Source organism: Mytilus edulis, chromosome 2 (genome assembly GCF_963676685.1).
Source record: "Mytilus edulis chromosome 2, xbMytEdul2.2, whole genome shotgun sequence".
Classification (NCBI taxonomy): domain Eukaryota; kingdom Metazoa; phylum Mollusca; class Bivalvia; order Mytilida; family Mytilidae; genus Mytilus; species Mytilus edulis.
In genome coordinates, this window is record NC_092345.1 from 103,276,629 (window position 1) to 103,299,871 (window position 23,243).

A 23,243-nucleotide genomic window follows, 5' to 3' on the forward strand; every position below is an offset into this window, starting at 1 on the left:
TGTGTAATTGTGCACTTATTTTGTATGTAATTTTCACTAAAACGTTGTACAGCTGCTGGTGACTTACCGATTACAAAACCGGTCCAGTAGCCATTACTCCGGTTCTGGCGTCAAAATACTGACACCTTTTTACATTAACGAATGCATCTCTCTCGTGCACTGGTCTGGTTCCTTGTTTGGCTTTAGCTATTTACTTTTGGTCCCTTCGGGTATTATCCGCTCTTTTTTCAACGTTGGTATTAGTTTTTCAAAATTTTAGCCTTGAGTATCACTGGAAGCAAGAACAATTGTCATGATGATATATACCGAAAGGGTATTCAGAAACAGTAAATCCGGAGAAACTTTAATAAAGGGCATTCCGGACAAAATGTAGAATAGTTTACATTAATTTACCGTCACTGATTATCCAATCGGCTGTCTTTCGATCAAAACGTAAAATACTACTTATTTCTTATTCCCCTTTTATCTGAGCAGGAACATATATATTTGATATACTGTTCCAAGATCTGAGTGATTTAGAATCTTTTTTTACCATTGTACGATGTTATTGGACTAAGCTATGTATCTGATTAATTAATGAAACGTTTTGCTTTATTTAATGCTAACAATACAGTTCTGTTTACCGTCTCAAATATAGCTCTTCAGTCACAATTAAAGAGGCACTAGTTGTCAAATTGATGGTCACCGATTTGACTCAAATTCTCATGTTTGATTTATAACAATGTAAAACATTTATCCAAACTATCAAAAGTCTAAAATAAACAGTTTAAAGACCATGGGGTAGATAATATATAGGTTCGTTTCGTGTGTATTTTATTTCAGACGCCATCTAATTAAATATCGATTTGACCTCAGATGACCATATAAGCGATGTAAACATAAATAAAGATATGAATAGATTAAACCAACACGTGCAATGGATTTTTATAGGTCTGTTTGATTTTATTTTATAGATTAAAAAACAGATGTTTCTCATTGTTTTTAACCGTATAAGAATGAATTTATGTGCATCGAATTAGTAATCAAATGATTTACCGTAGTTTCACTTTCATTGTTGACATTCTTTTTCTTTAAATAGCCAGTACACGTACAATGCATGCGTTGTCAATCTCAAGCTAGGTTTTAATTTGAAGTTCACATGAATACGGATTTAAAGAGGTCGACTCATTCACTTGCAAGTGAATAACTAATTATCAATGTTTCTTAGCGTAATTTGACAAAATTGAACATTTTTGGCTGCAAAAAGCGAATTGTTATTTCACTATTTCACTTTCATTATTGATTAAACAGAAAAAAATCAAACTTTAGATTTTTTATATATCTCGTAGCTAGTGCCCCTTTAAATACATTTAGTGAATACTGTAAACTTTTTTAAATCTTATTGTGAATTATTGTAAATAGTAAAAAGATTATTTTTCTAAAGTACGTCTATGTCAAAACGTTTATTTTCATTTGGATTATGTTGATAACTTCATGGTATACGGCAAACTTGGTGTGTATCCTATGAAAGTCTACATTAAATTGCGTATGGTAAAGTATTGGTTTGATGATGAAATGTTCACGACAAAGAAAATTAGTTATCACAAATTTTGAATAATTTTAAGTTTTTTAGATATTCACGAAATAATTACAAACCTGATTTGGTTACATTTATAAACAAAAATGCTAGTTGGATACTGGTTGTTATAGTAATGTCATGTTGGTACAAACTGATTTATGGTATACGGTAAACTTGGTGTGTATCCTATGAAAGTCTTATATTTGCCACTGGACGTTTAAGCAACCAACAATCAATCAATCAATCTATTGTAAATAATCTTGTATAGTAATTTTAACATTCTTATCTTGTCATGCGCGCTATTTATGTTGACTACTTTGTTTGAAAATTTTTTGTACCAATGTGTTTAAAGTAGTTTAAACGAATAAATTGTCTTGTCTTGACCATTGTACGATTACTATCTCCTTTATATAGTTTGTTATCCGATAGTGTTACGTAACATTCTTCTGTAACTAGAATATAAACAGGTCTTTAAATAAAATGATTAATAAGTTTGAGTGCTAGGTGTGCTTCTCGTTCATTTTTGATTGAAGCATTGTTTTAACAGCTTGAAACCTTGTACAGTCACAACAAATACTCGCTTCTACATGGTTAACTTGATTCTGGGTATTTCAGTCATCAAGATACCATTAACTAAAAGAAATCTGAAATCGATTAACCTTTCTTTATCTATCGTACCCAAACTATAAGCTTTACGACGTTATATTCCTAAACCCTCTTGGAATGTATGTACAATGTACATGTATAGACGGACTCTGTCAACTCCGGTCTAGTAAAGGGTAAGTACAAACTGTATAATATTTGGTAAAAATGTTTTATGTTTATATAAAAACGTTTCAATGGTACGTTGTTCTGAATGTAATACTTACCTTTGTTTTTTTACTATATGTTATTTCTAACATCTACTGAAATTGAGATTTATTTCGTGATCATTTAGTTAGTATATGGAAATGCTTGATTAATAAGTCACTTATTCGTGGTTTTGCATTATCTACACTTTAATTTTTTTATTGTTCTTCCGACAATTCAACCAAAAATGAATTTATGTATCACATTATTTGTATAATACCTAAACTTTGATTTAATTTCACTTATTTCTGCTATTTTCATAATTTATTAGTCTGATCGGCAAATAGATAGTTGAGTAAGCAATAAGGTTAAACATGAAATATACATATGTATTTGAAATCTTACACACATATAACGATAACATTATTATTTCCAGTTATAATGATGTATTTTTCTTTTTTCCTTAGTTAATACTTAAAACACTGTGTTATCTCTTAAAATACTTTAATCATATATTAGTTTTCGAAAGAACTTTCGTTGAATATGATCATATCAAAACAAGGCAACTTGGTTTAAAAAGCAAAATCTGATCGTTTCCTAGTTTACGATAACACAGTTTCTCCTGAAAAAAAATTAGTAATAAAGGATATCATCATTTTCGTTGTTTACCTTTGAAATAGTATATATAGTTAAGAAACTTCAACTTTAATGTATGATAATGATGGTACCATAATGTTTCATCTGTTAAATACATCATAACTTTGTATATTATAATCTAGATAAAACATTTACTGTATTGCAAAATACGAGAGACAGTCTCAACGTATATTATGAATGTGACGAACTTTGTATGTATGCCATGACAGTTGTCCCAGACATAATGTCAAAATTATCTTGAAGTTCATGAATATGCAATGTAAATATCGTTGCTGAACATTAAGATCATATTTACATAATGTACACATTCATCTGTGGTAAAGGAAGTTTCACCCTAGAAAATCAAAAAAATAAAATACCATTGAAGTCAGTGAAATGTAAATCTCTGTCAACAAGACTTTAATAAAACTACGTAACGATAACACTACTATGTATCATGGCAAGAAAAAGATGGAAGGTTTGGTCTTCATTTAGCTGTAATGCATTATGTTCAAAGTTCGTAAAGTTGATGTAAGGGAATTGCTTCTTGGTAAAATATTTAGGGCTCAGTACGGCAACCACTTGTCAACATTGCAACCCAAAACGGACTGTACACGCGATTATGTCAATATACGACTTTTAGTGATAGACAAATGCTCATATCATATGTCAGTGTCTAAATTGGCTAGAGTTCAAAAAGTTTGGGCAAGTGTTCATAACATATTTCAATGTCTAAATGGTTAGAGTTCCGATAATGATAGATGATTGTAAATAGTTATCAAATGTACCAGTATTATAATTTAGTACGCCAGACGCACGTTTCGTGTACATAAGAGTCATCAGTGACGCTCATATCAAAATATTTATAAAGCCAAACAAGCACAAAGTTGAAGAGCATTGAGGATCCAAAATTCCAATAAATTGTGCCAAATACGGCTATTGTAATCTATTCCTGGGATAAGAAAGTCTTTAGTTTTTCGAAAAATTCAAAGTTTTGCAAACAGGAAATTTTTAAAAATGACCACATTATTGATATTCATGCCAACACCGAAGTGTTGACTACTGGGCTTGTGATATCCTCGGGGACGAAACGTCCACCAGCAGTGGCATCGACCCAGTGGTGTTAATATTTATCAAAGGTACCAGTATTATAATTTAGTGCGCCAGACGCACGTTTCGTCTGCATAAGACTCTTCAGTGACGCTCATATCAAAATATTTAAATACCAGACCAATGTTTTAATCGGCGAGCTTTAGATAATGACAGGCAAGTGTAAGTATCATAAGTCCATGTCTTAATCTGCCTACGTCATATAGTTTAGGCGTTAATGTCTAAATTGGTTTCGGTTGAGAAAGTGGTTGGCAAAAATAAAGAATGTTTTGTGACCCCTTATTATCCAATAAGAATTGCTTATTCTTATCCGATTTGAAATAACATACGTTAATGTCTAAATAGGTTTCGGTTGATATAGTTATAGGCAAGTGTCAGTATCATACTTCAATATATAAATCTGACAGAGTTTACAAAGTCATAAACTAGTGTTAATATCATATGTAGATATAAGAAGATGTGGAATGAGTGCCAATGAGACAACACTCCATCCAAGTCACAATTTGTAAAAGTAAATCATTTTAAATCAAGTACAGCCTTCAACTTGAAGCCTTAACTCACCGCGAACAGCAAGATATAAAGTGCCCGAAATATGACTAGTGTAAAACCATTCAAACAGGAAAACCAACGGTATAATCATTATAAAAACGAAAAACGAGAAACACGTATGAACCACACCAACAATCGACAACCTCCAACATAGAAAGACACATTATAAACTATCAATTGAAATGACAAAACACAACCAAAAGACATATTAACAAAAACAAGTGAACATACACTGAAGGAATAAATCTTATATATGACACAACGTAACTACAAAATTAATAAATCAGGGGAGTAGATGTAAAGCAATATCAGAAAGACAACCATAACCTTGGACAATATACCGCCAAATAAAATAATGTACACAGGAAATTAGAATAATTTTGTAATAAGGTGTACAATGTATGAAATATTTTCATGTTTAAATAAGCAAGGGATTATGGTGATTGACAAATGTCTGAATTGGCATGAGTTCAGATAGTTATAGGCTTATACCATACGTCGAGATCTAAATCGTCCCTAGTTCAGATCAATTTATTAAAGACTACATACCCATTAACTAGACCGATGAAAAACAGTGATGCAGCAGCTACAGCTTTTCACAATGTGTACAGACAATACAAAGATCCCTGCTACTTTGATAGCTTTTTGTAAAAGTAAAACATGCCACGAAAATCTGAACTTAGCAGTTTCTTTACAATCAAGAGTGGCTTCTAGAAAGGGGCCAAAGACATGTTATATATGTATCTAGCACATATGTCATTCTTCCATCATGAAGTTTTTTCCCCTGTCGAGATTTTTGTTGGTGACTTGGACAATTTGGTACAGTATTTTTTTAACACATATTATCATGAACAGTTTTTATCACTATTCATATATGGACTGTCTTGTTCAAGATTTGTAATCTCAACGTTATTTGTATTACCTTCCTTTTTAATGGAAATTCATTATCACAAAATGAATAAATACAAATGATAAAGTGACTTGTTAGAGATTAAAATTACCTTGAATGTTAAAGTTTTGTATGTACGACTTCTTTTTCAAAGTAATGTTTATAAGTTTTCTTTCTCCAGGATGTTAAAAAGACAGTAATGATACAAAACTGTCTCTATTCTGTTGCCAAATTATAATACGTTACTAAGATCGGAATATGACTTGTGTGACTATGAATAATTTGAGATTGGTCCGTTAAGTGATACATTTTACTTCGCTTTTTCCAACAGTTACAATGTAAGTACGTGTACTCATAAACATATATTTGCTTTTGAATCTTTCAATGTTTAAAGACAAACATATCAAAATATTAAAAGGATGAATGATTGTCATTTTCAGTTCAATGTTTGTTATAGATCATAAAATGTAATAAAAGAGGGGCGAAACATACCAGAGGGACAGTCAAACTCATAGATCCAAAATAAACTGACAACGCCATGGCTAAAAATGTAAAAGACAAACAAACAAATAATAGTACACATGACACAACATATAGAAAACTAAAGACTAAGCAACACGACTCCTACCAAATACTGGCGGGATCTCAGGTGCTCCGGAAGGGTAAACAAATTTTGCTTCACATGTGGCACCTGTCGTGTTCCTCACGTTATTACAAACCCAGTAAATTATCAGTAATGAAAAAATAATGCATTAGTATGGCGAAAAATAATGTGTGATCAAAATACAGATAGCTTATCACAGTCTAGTTTGTGATAATAAAATAGAGCGATTGTTGTCACTTGTGAGTTGTTTGTATTATTCCTTATACCAACTATGTTTAAATTTTAAACTAATTATAACTCAGAATTAAATTCCTTTGTAGACATGTAAATAATTTCATGCTTAGTATAATGAAGACAAAATTCGCGTAAAAAATAATGGTAATATTATCTTTTTTTTATCATTATTTAAAATCAAATAAAAAATATATAGATATAAAAAGATGTGGTATGAGTGCCAATCAGACAACTCTCCATCCAAGTCACAATTTGTAAAAGTAGATAAGTAGACAATTATATGTCAAAGTATGTTATTCAACACAGAGCTTTGACTCACACCGAAAAGCAAGCTATAAAGGACCCCAAAAATGAAAAGGGTAAAACCCTTCAAAAAGGAAAACCAACGGTGTAATCTATATCAAAAACGTGAAACGAGAAACACTTATGAACCACATCAACACACGTCAACTACTGAACATCAGATTCCTGACTTGGGACAAGTGCAAACAAATGCAGCGGGTTTAAACGTTTTAATAGGTTCATTCCTTTACCCTTATTAAAAACAAAAGTGTATCATCACAACATAGAAAGACACACTATACAATATCAAGAAATGTCTTTACTCAACAAAAGACAAATTAACACAAGTGAACATACACTGATCGAATGAATTTGATATATTACACAATGCTAATACAAAATTAATAAAATAAGAGTTAAAAAAATAAAGGCAACAGTAGTATACCGATTTGAGAGGTTAAACAATAATATGTTCACTTATGATAGGCTTAAAGAGCACCATAGGTAGAACTATCTTAAGACAGCTTTGATTAATATTATATGTTGAGTCTTATGATACTTTTTAAGAACCAGACTCGGTTTATAAACTGTGTCGCAAATTTAAACCAGACAAGGTCTCTGTCATCATAAGAATTTCAAATCTAAGAAAGCATCGTAAGAGATGGTGACAGCAGTTCTAACATTTTACTGAATGTCGTGTATTTGTAAAGAAGGCGGTTGGATGGGCGTTAATCTAGTTAGTTTGAATGGGTGTTGTCTTATTTCTTTATTCGTTTTTTATTTACAATTATTAAATTGTTTTGATTTTATTTCACTTTATTCTGATTTTATTAGCCGAATAACCAATGAAATACTATTAAATTATATTCAATTTATGTTTATAAAAAGAAATTGATGTTGATAACAATATACTGTGTAATGAGTGCTGTTATACTTTCTCAAAGCAAATAATAGATAAAAAGATTAATTGATATATTTATCAGTAAAATAAGTCGTTTATCAGTTAAAACTGAATTCAATTAGGGTGTTTTAAAAAATCTACAAAACCGGTGCATTTGACCTTTAAAGTAATATCAGATTTGTATGGTTTAAACGTTTCAACATTTACTCATATGAAAAGCAAATCTGTCCGTTATGTTTACATAGTAACAGAAATTGTCAAATATATTGAGCACCTTTCCAAACGCTTTAACAAAAAAACATTTTGTCAGAGAAAAAAAAAATATTTAACGAAAAAATAAGTTGAATAAAGATGAAAAAAGTTAAATCACAAAAATACTGAACTCCGAGAAAAATTCAATCGGAAAGTCCCTAATCATATGGTAAAATCAAATGACAAAACACATCAAACGAATGGACAACAACTGGTATATTCCTGACTTGGTACAGGCATTTTCAAATGTAGAAAATGGTTGAATGAACCTGGTTTTTTAGCGCCAAACCTCTCACTTGTACGACAGTCTCATCAAATTCCGTTATGTTTACAACGATGCGTGAACAGAACAGTCATAATGAATAAAATAGTCAAAATATGGGTACAGCAGTCATCACTGTGTTACAATCTTAAAACAAACAATTTTACAAAAAAGCACAAATGTCTGAAACCTATTTATGTTTAATTCCAAGGTTTCAATTTTCATGACTATTTACTTTATAATAAACTGTGTACAATAGATGACACATTGCTCTCTGGACCTGTTGTTTATCTGATGTGTAATTAGAACAACCAGGTATATAGCATACATAAATCACGATAACTGTGATACGAAAATGTAAATATTTATAGAATGAAGTATAACAAACATGAACTTAAATTTATATATCAACAGGTAGATAGACCGAATTTTTGTACTTTTGGCTTTATAGATATTTTGATATGAGCGTCACTGATGAGTCTTAAGTAGACGAAACGCGCGTCTGGCGTACTAAATTATAATCCTGGTACCTTTGATAACTATTTACACCACTGGGTCGGTGCCACTGCTGGTGGACGTTTCGTCCCCGAGGGTATCACCAGCCCAGTAGTCAACACTTCGGTTTTGACATGAATATCAATAATGTCATTTTTATAAATTTCATGTTTACAAAGCTCTGAATGTTTCGAAAAACTAAGGATTTTCTAATCTCAGGCATAGATTACCTTGGCAGTATTTGGTACAATTTTATGGAATTTTGGATCCTCAATGCTCTTCAACTTTGTACTTGTTTGGCTTTATAAATATTTTGATATTAGCGTCACTGATGAGTCTTAAGTAGACGAAACCGCGCGTCTTGCATACTAAATTATAATCTTGGTACCTTTGATAATTTTACCCACAATAATAATAATAGTACATGAACTTGTTGACGTAAAACTATTAATACTTATAACTCAACTATAATAGTACATGCACTTGTTGACGTAAAACTATTAATACTTATAACTCAACTATAATAGTACATGAACTTGTGAACCTAAGAATATATATCATACTCATATTGTACAACTCGTCTGGCACAACAACGTTTTAGTAAATTTTGAAATATCCAAAAGCTGAATAATACATGGTTTACGATAGAAAATGCATGATATCCATTTTTCTTTTCATTGCCTCAACATATCTTCCTTTGTATTCTATACTTTACTTTTTACAGATTTGAAAACACAACAAAAACTCGTGTCCTCTTTTCTTAAGTAAGCTACAGGATTGTGAAATAAGTATTGGATTGATGAAAGAATGATAAAACAAACTGATTATAGATATCGGGGTCAATATTTTGTACGCCAGAAACCTACAGAAAAACGATCAGTGACGCTCATATAAAAAATTATATAGAGGACCAAACAAAGTACGTAGTTGAAGAGCATTGAGGACCCAAAATTTCTAACAGTTTTGCCAAATACAGTTATGGTTACCTATTCTTGGGTTAGAACTTCCTAAGTATTTTGAATAGTTGTAAGTTTTGCGAACAGTCAACTTATAAGTACTAGTATGATTAATGTCAACAAAGAAGTTATTTTTTTCATGAACACTATCATCTTAACTTCTGTTGTATCTTTTTCAGTGTTTACTATCACCTGTTAATTGTACAGTACTAACAGATGGAAAGTAAAGTGACTCTTGAGAGTGTTTCTAAAATGGATACATTTAAACGGCACCATGAAAACAGAGCTTTCGAATACGATGAAGACGGACTTCCAGTAGAAAAGGTTGGCTATATCTAAAACTTGATAGTTATAGATGCACAGATATACCGTCAAGACTTGTTATCTTATTAAACATTTTACTCAGAAGATATTTTGTTTCTCTTTTTACTACAATGCAATTTGAAGACAGTAGGCATATTCAAGTGTTAAAATAACTGTATCAAAATCTGTCAATAAATGTTTTAATATGTGTATCATAAAAAGCACACAATAATAGGAAATCGGGCATACAAATAACACAACAAACGAGAGACAATCTCAATATATCAAAACCAGATCAAAACACAACATCGCATTAGAACACATATGTAACAACATGACCCACAATAGGCAAGACATATACAGCAAAACCTTATCAGAACACAACATCGCTTTATACCACATATGTAATAACACTACCATAATAGACAAGCTCAATACATCAAAAGCAGATTAAAACACAAAATCGCATGAGAATACATATATAATACATGTAACACTACCCACATTAGGCATGCTAAGTATATTAAAATAAGATTAAAACATAACATAGCTTGTATGGCAAAAACACTCCAAGAACCGATAAGTTTTTTTGCTTAAACTCATTTTTGATGAACTGGTTCATATAAAGTATCCTTGCCCTCGACTTTTCATGTCCCAAGGAAATGTTTCAAAGCAATTGATTACCTGGGCGACTTCATGACTTCATTGCTATATATTATTAGATAGAACCTGAGTTGCAGTAATATAGAAAATATTCGTTTAGGATTTATCTGAAACATCATCATTTTGACAATTTTTGGTACAATGTTCTTAAGAGTTACAGATTGTTTAGAGAAGAAAATTATTTCTCTGTAAAAACATATGTGTTTTTATTTATAACAGAAGAATGGAGCACCAATTCCTCCACCTGACTATGGTTCAATCGAACCTTCTGGATTTAACAAAGTAATTGAAGTAACACAATCAGGCATTTCTAATTTCTTTGACAAAAATAGCCGTGTTATATGGATTATCATTGGAGTTATTGCGTTTGCTTTGTACTGCTGGTACCTAGTGGAAGCAATGTTATATGAATTCGGCACGGAACCAGCATATCGTCTTTTGATTGGAACAATTCTAGTGCTTATATTCATGGTATCTTTAGCAATCATGTCGAAGTTTCCCGCAAAAAGTTGTAATCCTCGTCTTCGCCACTGGAAAAGAATTTCTGCATGGTAAACATTTTGTAATGAGTTTTAGGTTGAAAATAGTGGCTCATTTTATTTAATATAACACTTTAATCAAGAAGTATATGACAGCTAAGAATAATAGTAAGTATAAAAAAAGAAGATAAGGTATAACTGCCAATGAGACAACTCTCCTAAAGAGACTAAAATTACACAGAAATTATCAACTATAGGTCACCGTACGGCCTTCAACAATTACCAAAGCCCATACTGCATAGTCAGCTATAAAAGGCCCCGAAATGACAATGTGAATCAATTCAAACCAGAAATCTAACGGCCTTCTTTATTTTTAAAAAATGAACGAAAAACAAATATGTAACACATAAACAAACGACAACCACTGAATAACAGTCTCCTGACTTGGGACAGGCACATACATACATAATGTGGCGGGGTTAAACATGTTAGCGGGATCCCAACCCTCCACTAACCTGGGCAAGTGGTACAACAGTACAACATAAGAATGAACAATAAAAATCAGTTGAAAAAGGCCTAACTCATCAGATGGACAAAAGTACAAGTGGAGTGCCATAGACCATCTTTAAAATGAGATGGAGGCATGATGACACGTATCCAGGTAAACATGTATTCCTTTTCAGAATATATTTTGTTTTAAGATGATTTAAAACATTGAAAAGTTTGAAAGAATACTGAAACATTTTAAGAAAACTTTTTTTCGTCATTTACGCTCGAAACCAATCTTTTAGAAATCCAAAAATATCAAACATTTGACAGCATAAAAATGAAAAATGAAAGCAGGATAACCAAAAACTCTGTCAGGTCAATTATAAAGGAGGTGTTATAACATTTAAGTTAGTTTTAGTATAATCGTATAATTAAAGAACATCTAACCCACTGGTCTGCTGAAATAACACGCGTCGGCAACATAAGAAATAGAAAAATATGCAAAATCGGTTAAAAAAACGAAGTTTTGTTTAAAATATTCAGTTTATTTAGATTTGCTGTAAAGGTAATTGAACACTGACAATTAACATAGGATCGCGAATTTTGTCATAGTTATAATATTCTGTTAAATCAATACATCTATCTGCTAATTTGGGTGTATTATTTTAGGACCCACAGATCTGTCGCAGGAGGACTCATTATTTTTGCAATTGCATACATTATAGCTGAAATCGGTTTCAAAACGCCAAGGAATTTGATATCACTTGGTGGGATGGCAGTGTTAGTTCTCTTCACCTTCGTATGTTCACACAATCCTGCTCGGGTAGGTGTTATACAAACAAACAGAGAGAGAGAGAGAGAGAGAGAGAGAGAGAGAGAGAGAGAGAGAGAGAGAGAGAGAGAGAGAAAGAGAGAGAGAGAGAGAGAGAGAGAGAGAGAGAAGGGATGATTCTTTACAATGTAAGCACTTAGAGGTAAACACATATATGTCTGAAAAACAACCAACCATTTTTAAATCCGTAAATTTGAGGAATCAAATTGTTGTTCTTCCCTTGCCGGGATTCTTACGCATGCTACTGAGATATCGTGGCACACAATCGACTTGCACTATGCACGGCACGCTAGACCACTCGACCACCTAGGCTGAACAAAATTTGTAAAAGAATGTGTTACCTTTCCTCGTTAGTTTTTTTTAACTTTATAATGCAACGTAACACAGTACACGATATATAAGGCATGACGGTCGAAAATTACAAATCAGCTGAAATGGATCTTACAAATTGATTTAGGGATTCAAACTCATGAAACTGAGTTATTGTGGCACCAAATCGCCTTGCACTTTGTTCGGCTCGCTAGACCACTCTTCCACCTAGGCTCGACAAAGTTTTCGATGCCCGGGTGTTACCATATATAAATATAATGGGGAGTTAACTTTTATCATAACTGAAACACAACAGATATAAATATATAGAGAGAGAGAGAGAGAGAGAGAGAGAGAGAGAGAGAGAGAGAGAGAGAGAGAGAGAGAGAGAGAGAGAGAGAGAGAGAGAGAGAGAGAGAGAGATGAGAGAGAGAGAGAGAGAGAGAGAAACACTAAATCTTCTGTTTTAACATAATATTATGAATAGCTTTCTGTTTATTATAGGTAAATTGGCAACCAGTATTTTGGGGTATAATGTTACAGTTTATATTTGCCCTGATTATTTTGCGGTGGGGAATTGGATATGAAATCTTCCAGTGGTTAGGTGATAGAGTATTGGAGTTCCTACAGTATTCAGATGAAGGAGCAATATTTGTCTTTGGAGATAAATTTACAGACCATTTCTTTGCAATGAAAGTAAGTATTGTTTAATTAAATAGTTTGAGGATTATCTTCATTAATATTATTGGATTGGAAAAGGAGTTACAGAACTTAGTGATACTTATCTGATTTCTTCAATTCAATTAGTGATATTAAATTCTTTCTACAATGTTTATATGAGTATAATAAATATGAAGAAAGCTTATTTCAAATAAGACTTATATAGTCTAATGATTCATTTTGTTATTTGATTTTGCCATGTGATTATGGACTTTCCGAATTGATTTTCCTCTAAGTTCAGTATTTTTGTGATTTTAGTTTTTACCAAATGTAAACAGGGATGTGGTATGATTTCCTAAGAGGCCAAATGACACAGAAATTTGGCCGGAATCTTCTTTCGGGGCCTTTTATAGCTGAATATGCGGTATGTGTTTTGCTCATTGTTGACGAGTACAATATAGTTATACGTCATTGTATGGCCTACAACAATGAGCAAATCCAAATCTGCATAGTCAGCTATAAAAGGCGCAGAAATAACAAATTTAAAACAATTCAAACGACAAAAATAACGGCCTCATTTATGTACAAAATAATGAAAGACAAAATTTTATTATATACAGCAACAAACTTCAACTACTGAATAAAAGGCTTCTGACTTGGGATAGGGACTTACAGAATGTGGTTTGGTTAAAATTGTTTGAAGTGACTAACCCTCCCCGTACCCGGGACAGTGGTGTAAAATAGCATAACGGTTTTGAAAGCATCCTTTGATAGTGATGTTACCTTATGTAACACACTTTTGTTTTTAGTTAATTGTGCGCGAAGATACGAATACTACACATGTTTTGCACCTGTCCTAAGTTGAGAGAGAACCTGTTGTTCAGTGGTTTTCGTTTGTTATCTTGTATGATTTTATTTATTACTCCAACCTAGCGATCATGAGTACAAAAATACACAAAACATTATGATATAACTAAATAAACTCAATGACGAGTGGCTGCCGCAGTTGGTTGAATATCAAGTATTTAATAAAATGGACTGAAATAAATTGCCTGCTGAAATGGCTATTGTTATATTATGTAATATCTATCTTTAATTTCCTCAAGGTATTACCAGTAATTGTATTCTTCAGTACGGCTGTGTCTATCTTGTATTACCTTGGGGCCATGCAGTTTATCATTCGGAACATTGCAAAGGGATTAGCTACAGTTCTTGGAACGTCTCCTGCTGAATCTTTGAATGCAGCTGGAAATATATTTTTAGGACAGGTATGTGTCGTTATATATATATATATATTACTATAGATAATTTAGCTGATCTGTAACAATAACATCTTCATGCCTTATATATCATGTACTGTAGTACGCCGCTAAATTAAAACTGACGAGGAAAGGTAACACATGGTCAGCGAAAGCTCTTTTTTTGAGAACCCAGGTGGTCGTGTGGTCTAGCGGGACGGCTGCAGTGCAGGCGATTTGGTGTCACGATATCACAGTAGCATGGGTTCGAATCCCGGCGAGGGAAGAACCAAAAATTTGCGAAAGCAAATTTACAGATCTAACATTGTTGGGTTGATGTTACCTATATATATATACGAGTCTAAATTGAAAACTACGTTCAACCTATGATTGCGTTGGATAAAAACCGCAATTTGTATACGTGTGCATGTAAAACAGATTTCGTTGTAGAAGGGTCTAAAAACAGCACAAACAACATTTTCCAAAAGACCGAAAAAATGAAAAAGTATATTTAAACAAAACGCATTTGACTATATAGGCTATGAATCATACGATTTATATAAAAAAAAAGATATTGGAAAGTTTCCATGGAAACAAAAACAAAAAGCTCAGTAATTTAACAAACTAATATTGCAAAAATACTATAATTATATAAGGAGCATCTAAAACTGATGTAAACTGATGGCCAAAATAAACCGCGGTAAAGTATAAAGGTTCTTGCACATGTATGGGTAAATGTCACACTTACTCAACACAATATTTGAGTACTTTGGCCGGTCCAACTTTCTTATTAATTGTTTTGATTCTAATAATATTAAAGTAAGGAAACGAAAATGTGGACGAAATCACAGATCACCTTATTGCCTTCATGAACGTAAAAAAACAACTGTATAGTTGGCTTAAAAGTGTTAATCAATTCAAATAAAATTATCAACAGCTAAACGTATGACAAAAAAAAACGAAAAACGAATATTACAGACGGCAACCAACGATTCCTTGAATAACACGCTCCCGACTTGGGACATGTGCATTCAGAATGTGACGACGTAATCTGTTTACGAGCGCTTAACCCTCCCCTGGAACATGTTACAGTGGGTTAACAGCACAACATATGAGCAAACTGTACAAATCAGTTGGAAAGGGCTCGACCCACCAAGAACCACAAAATTGAAACTAAAAAGCCAAAAATACAAGAGACACAAAGTACCTATCTAAGATTGTTCGTAGTTACAGAAAACTAGTTCAAAAGTAAATGCAACTAAGAGATAACTCCCGCTGCCCCATATCAAAATATCAATCAATATACATCCAACAGATTTATTTTAAAATTAATTAAAGACGTCATAAACAGTCGGAGAAAATCACTAATCTACTAGTGACACCTGTGTTATAACCTATAACCAGATAAGACATAATACAAATATCACTCGTCTAACACTAAAACATTACCAAATGTAGTACATCTAAATTCTATAATATTGATTGGTCTGTTTCTGTGTGTGTTGCGTTTCGGTGTTGTGTCGTTGTTCTCCTCTTATATTTAATGCGTTTCGCTCGGTTTTGGTTTGTTACCCCGATTTTGTTTTTTGTCCATGGATTTATGAGTTTTGAACAGCGGTATACTACTGTTGCCTTTATCTATAACCTTACCTTACAACTTGCCACAGTTTGAAAGTGTGAAGTGAAAACACGGTTTTCCCAGACAAAGAATAGACAAGACATTTATAAGATGAAAACTGAGGCATTACAAACATATAACACTGAAAAGATCGAAAGCATTGAGGAAAAATTGAGATAGGAATTATTCAAATGCAAGAGAGCAGAGCTGTCAGGGAAAAAACATGTGACATTTCTGATTGACCTTAATGTATATTAAATCATAATCCTGATACCTTTGATAACTATATATGCCTGATAACTATTACGCATTTTCTTATTCAACAGACAGAGGCACCGTTAATGATCAGACCGTTCTTTGAGAAGCTAACCGTATCAGAGATCCATGCTGTATGCACAGGTGGATTTGCTACAATAGCTGGAAGTGTCATGGCCGCTTACATCATCTATGGGGTACGGAATAAATCTGATAACAAAAATAATGCTGTTCTAACACAAATCGAAGTGTCAGACAATTGAAATTTACTTAACTATCACCCAAAAAAGATCTTTATCTTCCTCTTTTTAATTATTTCATCTAAACTTGTCAGTTATGTTAATTTTTTTTAAACTTTTGTTTTACTTTAAGGTTAAGATTTTGAAATTGAAGTGTTCAATGTATTTTTTTGGGTATTTAAACGGCATTGGCCAACTATAGAAATGTACAGAGAAATTAAAACACAAAAAGAAATTCAAAAGCTGGTTTCAAAACAGTTATTCATGCATCAATCTAGACCGAGTGTTCACTGGCTTGTACTCGGTATTAGCTATATATAGGAAAACCTCATACAATCTATAGAGGTAATAAAACAATTGAACAAACAGGTGTGATTTCAAACAAATGTAGATGTTATAGAATTATATTTATCCAAGCTTTTTTTATGAAACAATTTTATATCAAAGGATGTGATAATGAAAATATAAGGGAAATTTGTTTTAAAGACATTGTAGCAGCATCGTCGTAACTTCTTGAATGTAAACTTTTGCCAATAAAATGTACGTAATACAATTGCATGTTAATTTTAGCAACTATTTTAGTTTCACCAATTAATTAGGCCATCAATATGTATTGATGATGCCTGCAAACCATTGACTATATGTTGTCAGTCATTTGTAATCTATACTTCAGATGTTTATAAACCATTACTTTGTGTCTTCAGTTGTGCCTAATCTATACTTAAAATGCCAGGAAATCATTTATTCTATGCCACATATATCTATAAACTATATTTCAGGTACCGGCAAACCATTTACTGTCTGCCTCAGTAATGTCAGCTCCTGCTGCTTTGGCAATGGCCAAATTATTTTGGCCTGAAACAGAAGAAACTCGGGCGACGAGTGAAGATGTGTACCAGATGGAAAAGGGGTATCTCATCAAAATAGAGACTATAGTAGTTTACCGATGTTTGGATCATATAAATCCGTTAAGATGTTATTGAACTACTATATGTCTAATACTATCATTTAAGTAGTATAGATAGAACGTTATTAACACATTCATAATACAAAAAAAAAGAAGTTGATAAAACAAAAGAACAGCAAATATATTGATGTTTTTCACTGCATAGTCACAGTAAGACTTTCTCTGCAAGTTCAATTCAAGAACACCCCTAATACCAGTTTGAAAAGAACCTGTAATAAAAATTTGATTACACCAAATTTTCTAATTGTGTCTTCTGAATAAACGTTTATGGTGCACATCTAAAGGTACAAAGATCAATAGTTTCAATAATATATATAGAAATCAGTTCAAGAATCATGTTGATATGTTTTGGTGATAATGTAAGTATGTGTGTGTTGATTCTTTAACTAAAAGATGTGAGTGGTTCATAGGCACCAGTGCATAAAAATTAATATAAGGTTTCTCGTTGTAGAACCGAAAGAAATGTTATTGAGGCTGCATCACAAGGAGCATCTAATTCAATTAAGTTAGTGGCTAATGTTGCTGTAAATCTTATAGCATTTGTTTCTTTGCTTGGATTTGTTAATGCCACATTGAAATGGTTCGGAGAAAGAGCTGGCATGAAGCCTCCCGGTCATGAGTATTTGACATTTCAGGTATTTCTAGATTTAATTTTGATATACAGGTTTTTAAGATCGGGTCGTTTACTTAGGATCAAACGAAACAAAAGAGCTGCGTTGTTAAGTTTTATGGGATTTGTATTCGAAAACCCAGATAACTTGTACTTTTTATAAGGGAGTGACCGTGTATGTAGGTGAAACTATTGTGACATTTTAATATGTAGCGTATGTATTTTACCATTCTGTTGTTTACTTATACTTACTACATTTATTTGACTACTGTTTGATTGGCTTTGATACTTGTTCCCGATGAAATATAGTTGCTTAACCAAAGAATGTTAATTTTCTGTTCATTTGCTACCATATTCTTTACAGGTATATCTACGCTTGTGATATTTTATGGCATTATTTGTATTTTCGGTAAAATAATACTGAATGTATGCTTTTTGCCCACTGTATATAAATCGGCTGATATTTTTCATTTGTATAAATCTGTTTTGTCTAATGTTGTCACCATAATGGCTTTATAAATTTGATATTTTCAGTACATTTGTTCGTATGTGTTCTATCCGTTGGCATACCTAATGGGTGTTGAAACAGTCGACTGTGGAAGGGTGGCTGAACTTATTGGTATCAAAACATTCATAAACGAGTTCGTTGCTTATACAGCACTGTCAAAATATATAAGCAACAGAAATAATCTAACATGGTATGAGGGAATGAATTTCACGGATTACAATGCAACTTGGCATTATCAAGATAAAGATATTGTGTATGATCACATGAATATTACTTTGGACAAGGGTATATTACAGGTATGTCACATGAATACCTTTGATAAAATGTATAAACAAGCATTTACAAAGGTAAATTCAAGAGGTCAGTCATTAATACCTGACAAAATCAAACACTCAACTTTTATAGACAATGACTTTTCCTTAAGAGTAAATCACAATTCTGCATCATGACCATTGACAAAAGAGGGACGAAAGATACCAAAGGGACAGTCAAACTCATAAATCTAAAACAAACTGACAACGCCATGGCTAAAAATGAAAAAGACAAACAGAAAACAATAGTACACATGACACAACATAGAAAACTAAAGAATAAACAACACGAACCCCTACTAGTATCGACAAACAGTGGCTCTACAACTGATGTAAAAAAATGACTACTCGCTACAACTTAACATTATCAAGTTGCAAACAAAATATTCAATCAATTCCATAGAAACCAAGAACACTCTAAAGTTTCAAATTATTAAGAAAACAATGAAAGTGTGAAAATGAAATATCCTTCATTATGTTAGAGTGTAAACTGTTTTGTAGGATAGATCTGTCGTCATTTCAACATATGCTTTGTGTGGATTTTCAAATATATCATCGATTGGAATACAGCTTGGTGCGTTAGGTGCGATGGCTCCTTCAAGAAGAAGTGATCTCTCAAAAGTTATTATTAGAGCAATGATAGCTGGGAACATTGCTTGCTTTATGACGGCTTGTATATCAGGTAAGTTTGTAACAATAAGAAAAATTATCGTAGGAAACTCTTGCTATGTAGCAGTTTTTATATCAGCAAGCTAGACTTTATAAGACCAATGATTTATGGAAACATCGCTTCCTTTATGACATATTGTATAAAGTAAGTAGTGTCTACGAGAGCAATGATCGCTGGAAACATTGCTTGCGTTGTATCACTTTGTATATCAGATATGCAGATCTTGATAGAGGCCATAATGGATGGAAATACCGCTTGATTTAGAAAGACTTGTGTATAAGGTAATAGTAATAAGATCAATGATCGCTTGAAACATGGCTTGCTTTATTGCGGTGTGTATATTTGGAAAGAGACAAAATAATAGCAATGATTTAGGGAATCATAGGTGGCCTTATAACAGCTTGTATATCAGGTAAGTCATTCTTGATTGAAACCATAACTGCTAGAAACATTGCTTGATTGAGGAAGTTTTTACATCAGGTAAGCAAGTGTTGATAGGATCCATAATAGGTGGAAGAATAGCTTAATTTTTTATGGTATGTTTATCAGCAAATGATCAGGTAAGCCAGTTATAAAAAGAGCAATTATTGCTGAAGACATCGCTTAGCATGCTTATGTTATAGCAACCTGTGTATCTGGTATGCTTATAATAGTGCAATGATTGCTGATAGTATCGTGATATATATATCGATAGTCAATTCAATTTTATAGTAAGCATTGTCCTATCAATTGTTTCATTGTTACTGTGTACTTTTGTGCATTATCATTACAGAGAGTGTAGAAATGTAAGATGCAGTTGTGTACTGTTATCTCTAGTTATACAAAGAATAGATCTATGAAAATTGTCATTTTAATCCTGTACATAAACAGACGCATAGTGATTATTCAAACAAATTACAATTATGCAAACATGTTTTATCATTGCAGGACTGTTGTATGAAGGAGAATTGTAAATAATTAACTAGGAAGCATAATAAGTAGCTGTGTCGGATCAGTTTTGATTACACATGAAAAATTTTAGAGGAATTATTGTATATTTGTTGAAACAATAATTACGAACATCACGTTTTGTTTTGTATCTTAGAACTATGTTATATTGAGTATATTTTGATAATCATATCACATTTCATTTAATACATTTATAAGGCCAGATGATATTTGTGTTCGCCATTATGAATAGGCTGTACATATGATTGTTGTGACGACGCAGTTTCGTTTTCACATTGGTATTTTGTGACTTGATCTCATGTCTTAGTTTCACTATGAAAACAAATGTTGAAGTCCAAGAGGGTAGGAAACATTTTGCTATTTCGAGACCTTTGAAAATGGCCAGTAATGGATGCAATGGATACGAAAAGTGTATAGAAAATGCATTGAGAAATGCAACAGTGGTATACCGCTATTCTAAAGTCACATGAAGGTATGATGCTGTCAGATATGCGCCTAAAAGACGCTGTGTGGCACTTTTATGAGTACATGAGGATGATATTTTGACTGACAAATCAATTGTGAAAATCTAAACAAATCACCAAATGACTTTTTACGAAATTCTGAATTCTGTAGTAAACGTTCTTCAAGAAAGACAACCTCGAATATCGCAAGTTCAGTTATGGATCCTTTAGATACCAATATATAGATTGAAGGGTTGATGTGTCGAATGTGTGAAGCTGTATTTGCGTCGAGAGAAGGTCTAAAAAGTAAAATAACAAAAATACCGAACTTCAAGGTGAGGTGTACGTCAGAAGTTCAAAACGAAAAGACCTTTATAAAATGTCAAAATCAAAAGCTCAAACACTTCTAACGAAAGGAAAACAAATGTCATATTCCTGTCTTGGTACAGGCATTTCAATATGTAGATTATGGTCGAATAAACGTATAAAACGTACTTTGAAGCTAGCTAATCCTCTCAATTGTATGACAGTCGTATACAATTCCATTATTTTGACAACCGTTATCAGATAGATATGTCATTTCGTATAGGGACTTTTAACTGCCCTGTCTTCTTGGACATCTTTTGAGTTTTACACATTTTATTAAAAAAAAAAAACATATTTTCGTAAATCGCATTTATTATAGCTAGCAAACTATAAAATTATTTGTTATGTGGCAAACAATACTAATATCTCACGTAGTGTATTGTTTCTTTTGTTGACCAGTATACGATTCCTACGTCCTATATTTTATCATATCCTTGAAAATAGAATAAAATATTACATTACATGTTTTTTTCTTGGTTTTCCTCATTTCCTTTTAGATGATAGTATTTAAACCATGTTGAAAAACTGGCATTAATGCAAATTTAAAAAAAAAAAGGGCAAAAAAAAAAAAAAAAAAACATAAACGAACAAAGAAAAGTATGTACGCACACCTATCAAAACCGGAGGCTAGTAAGGATAGGCATATCCTTCTTTGCATAAGATAAGAATTTTAAGATAAGAATTATATTAATCTAATCAAGAACCCATAAAGGGCATCATTTTACAACACAATATGATTGGAAAAAGCAAAACAGTTACTATAACGTTATGGACAGGATCAGAGCCTAAAGATATTCGTCAAATTGAGTTTTTGAAGATAATGTAACCTAATATTACTTAGACGCATATGTAGAGTGTGCAGTTTACATTCTATAAAATTCCTTCTTTTCTCTACTTTGTTTTGCGGGATGTATAATTACATAGCCATTGTTCGGTCGAAATGGTTCGTGTTAGGTGACTGTCCTACTCTCATGTTCGTTAAAGAACAATTGCAACACCTATCTCAGCGGTCTGTTGAGAAGGAAAATGTTTGTCCCTATCCAACACATCCTCAGAGTCATCTTAAAATTGATACTTTCAATCGCTGTCGACCTATCTTATAAAACTAACCTTTATGACAATTTGTCACTGTACCTTAAGCAATCAACGATCAAGCGTTCAATCAAATGTGTTATGAACAAAACTGAATTGTACAAGTAAACAAACCACATACATGCAAATTTCAGCACTGTGTATTTAGCAGCAAATATTAAAAAAACAGTAGAAATGTAACAAAGTAATTATACAATGCATGCATCAAGTTGATTTAAGAATACCCGTGTGAAGAATCAAATTAATAGAAGACAAAATCAAATTCAGGCAGGAAATGCACTAAATAGAAGTCAATTTTAACCATATCAAAGCAGTTACTTGAAATAAGCAACAATATACCAAACTGTACCACGATTTTTCAAGATTTTACACATAATTATGAAAACCAAATTCGTCTACAGCAAATTTCAAAAGAATGATTAGAGGCATATTTGCACATTGTTTATTATTGGGTTTTTTTAATAGCAGCAGTGCGTTAGTCCAGAAGAATTACTACCAAGTATATATAAGAGTATTCGTACGAATAGATAGGCTTTCTTCAGAATCTGTATTGTAACAAACTGCAAAATACTAGGAGTAGAGAACTTTTACCGAAAACATAGTAACATATATATAAAACAATATAGAAAGCATAATAATGCAAGCAGACTGAAAATAGAGAAGCACAAATAAAAGTATGTACAGCACAAGCATGATAGGGCCAATAGTACAGTCATGCTATTATGA

The 23,243-nt window shown here is 32.4% G+C and overlaps 1 protein-coding gene across 2 annotated transcripts; it reads left to right on the top strand.

The window, feature by feature from the left end:
• The first annotated feature begins 116 nt into the window (after positions 1-116).
• Positions 117-21,891, top strand: LOC139513757 (solute carrier family 28 member 3-like). 2 transcript variants are annotated; one of them, XM_071302538.1, is made up of 12 exons: positions 117-2,337; positions 9,697-9,841; positions 10,703-11,034; positions 12,121-12,274; positions 13,097-13,288; positions 14,359-14,520; positions 16,435-16,560; positions 17,382-17,512; positions 18,021-18,204; positions 18,714-18,983; positions 19,500-19,680; positions 20,596-21,891. In XM_071302538.1, the coding sequence occupies exons 2-12, from the start codon at positions 9,734-9,736 to the stop codon at positions 20,619-20,621; spliced, it is 1,866 nt and encodes a 621-aa protein (XP_071158639.1). In that variant the 5' UTR covers positions 117-2,337; positions 9,697-9,733; the 3' UTR covers positions 20,622-21,891. The 2 variants fall into 2 exon arrangements, with proteins under 2 accessions (XP_071158639.1, XP_071158640.1); XM_071302539.1 differs by lacking the exon at positions 117-2,337 and adding an exon at positions 5,634-5,869.
• The last annotated feature ends 1,352 nt before the right edge of the window (positions 21,892-23,243 follow it).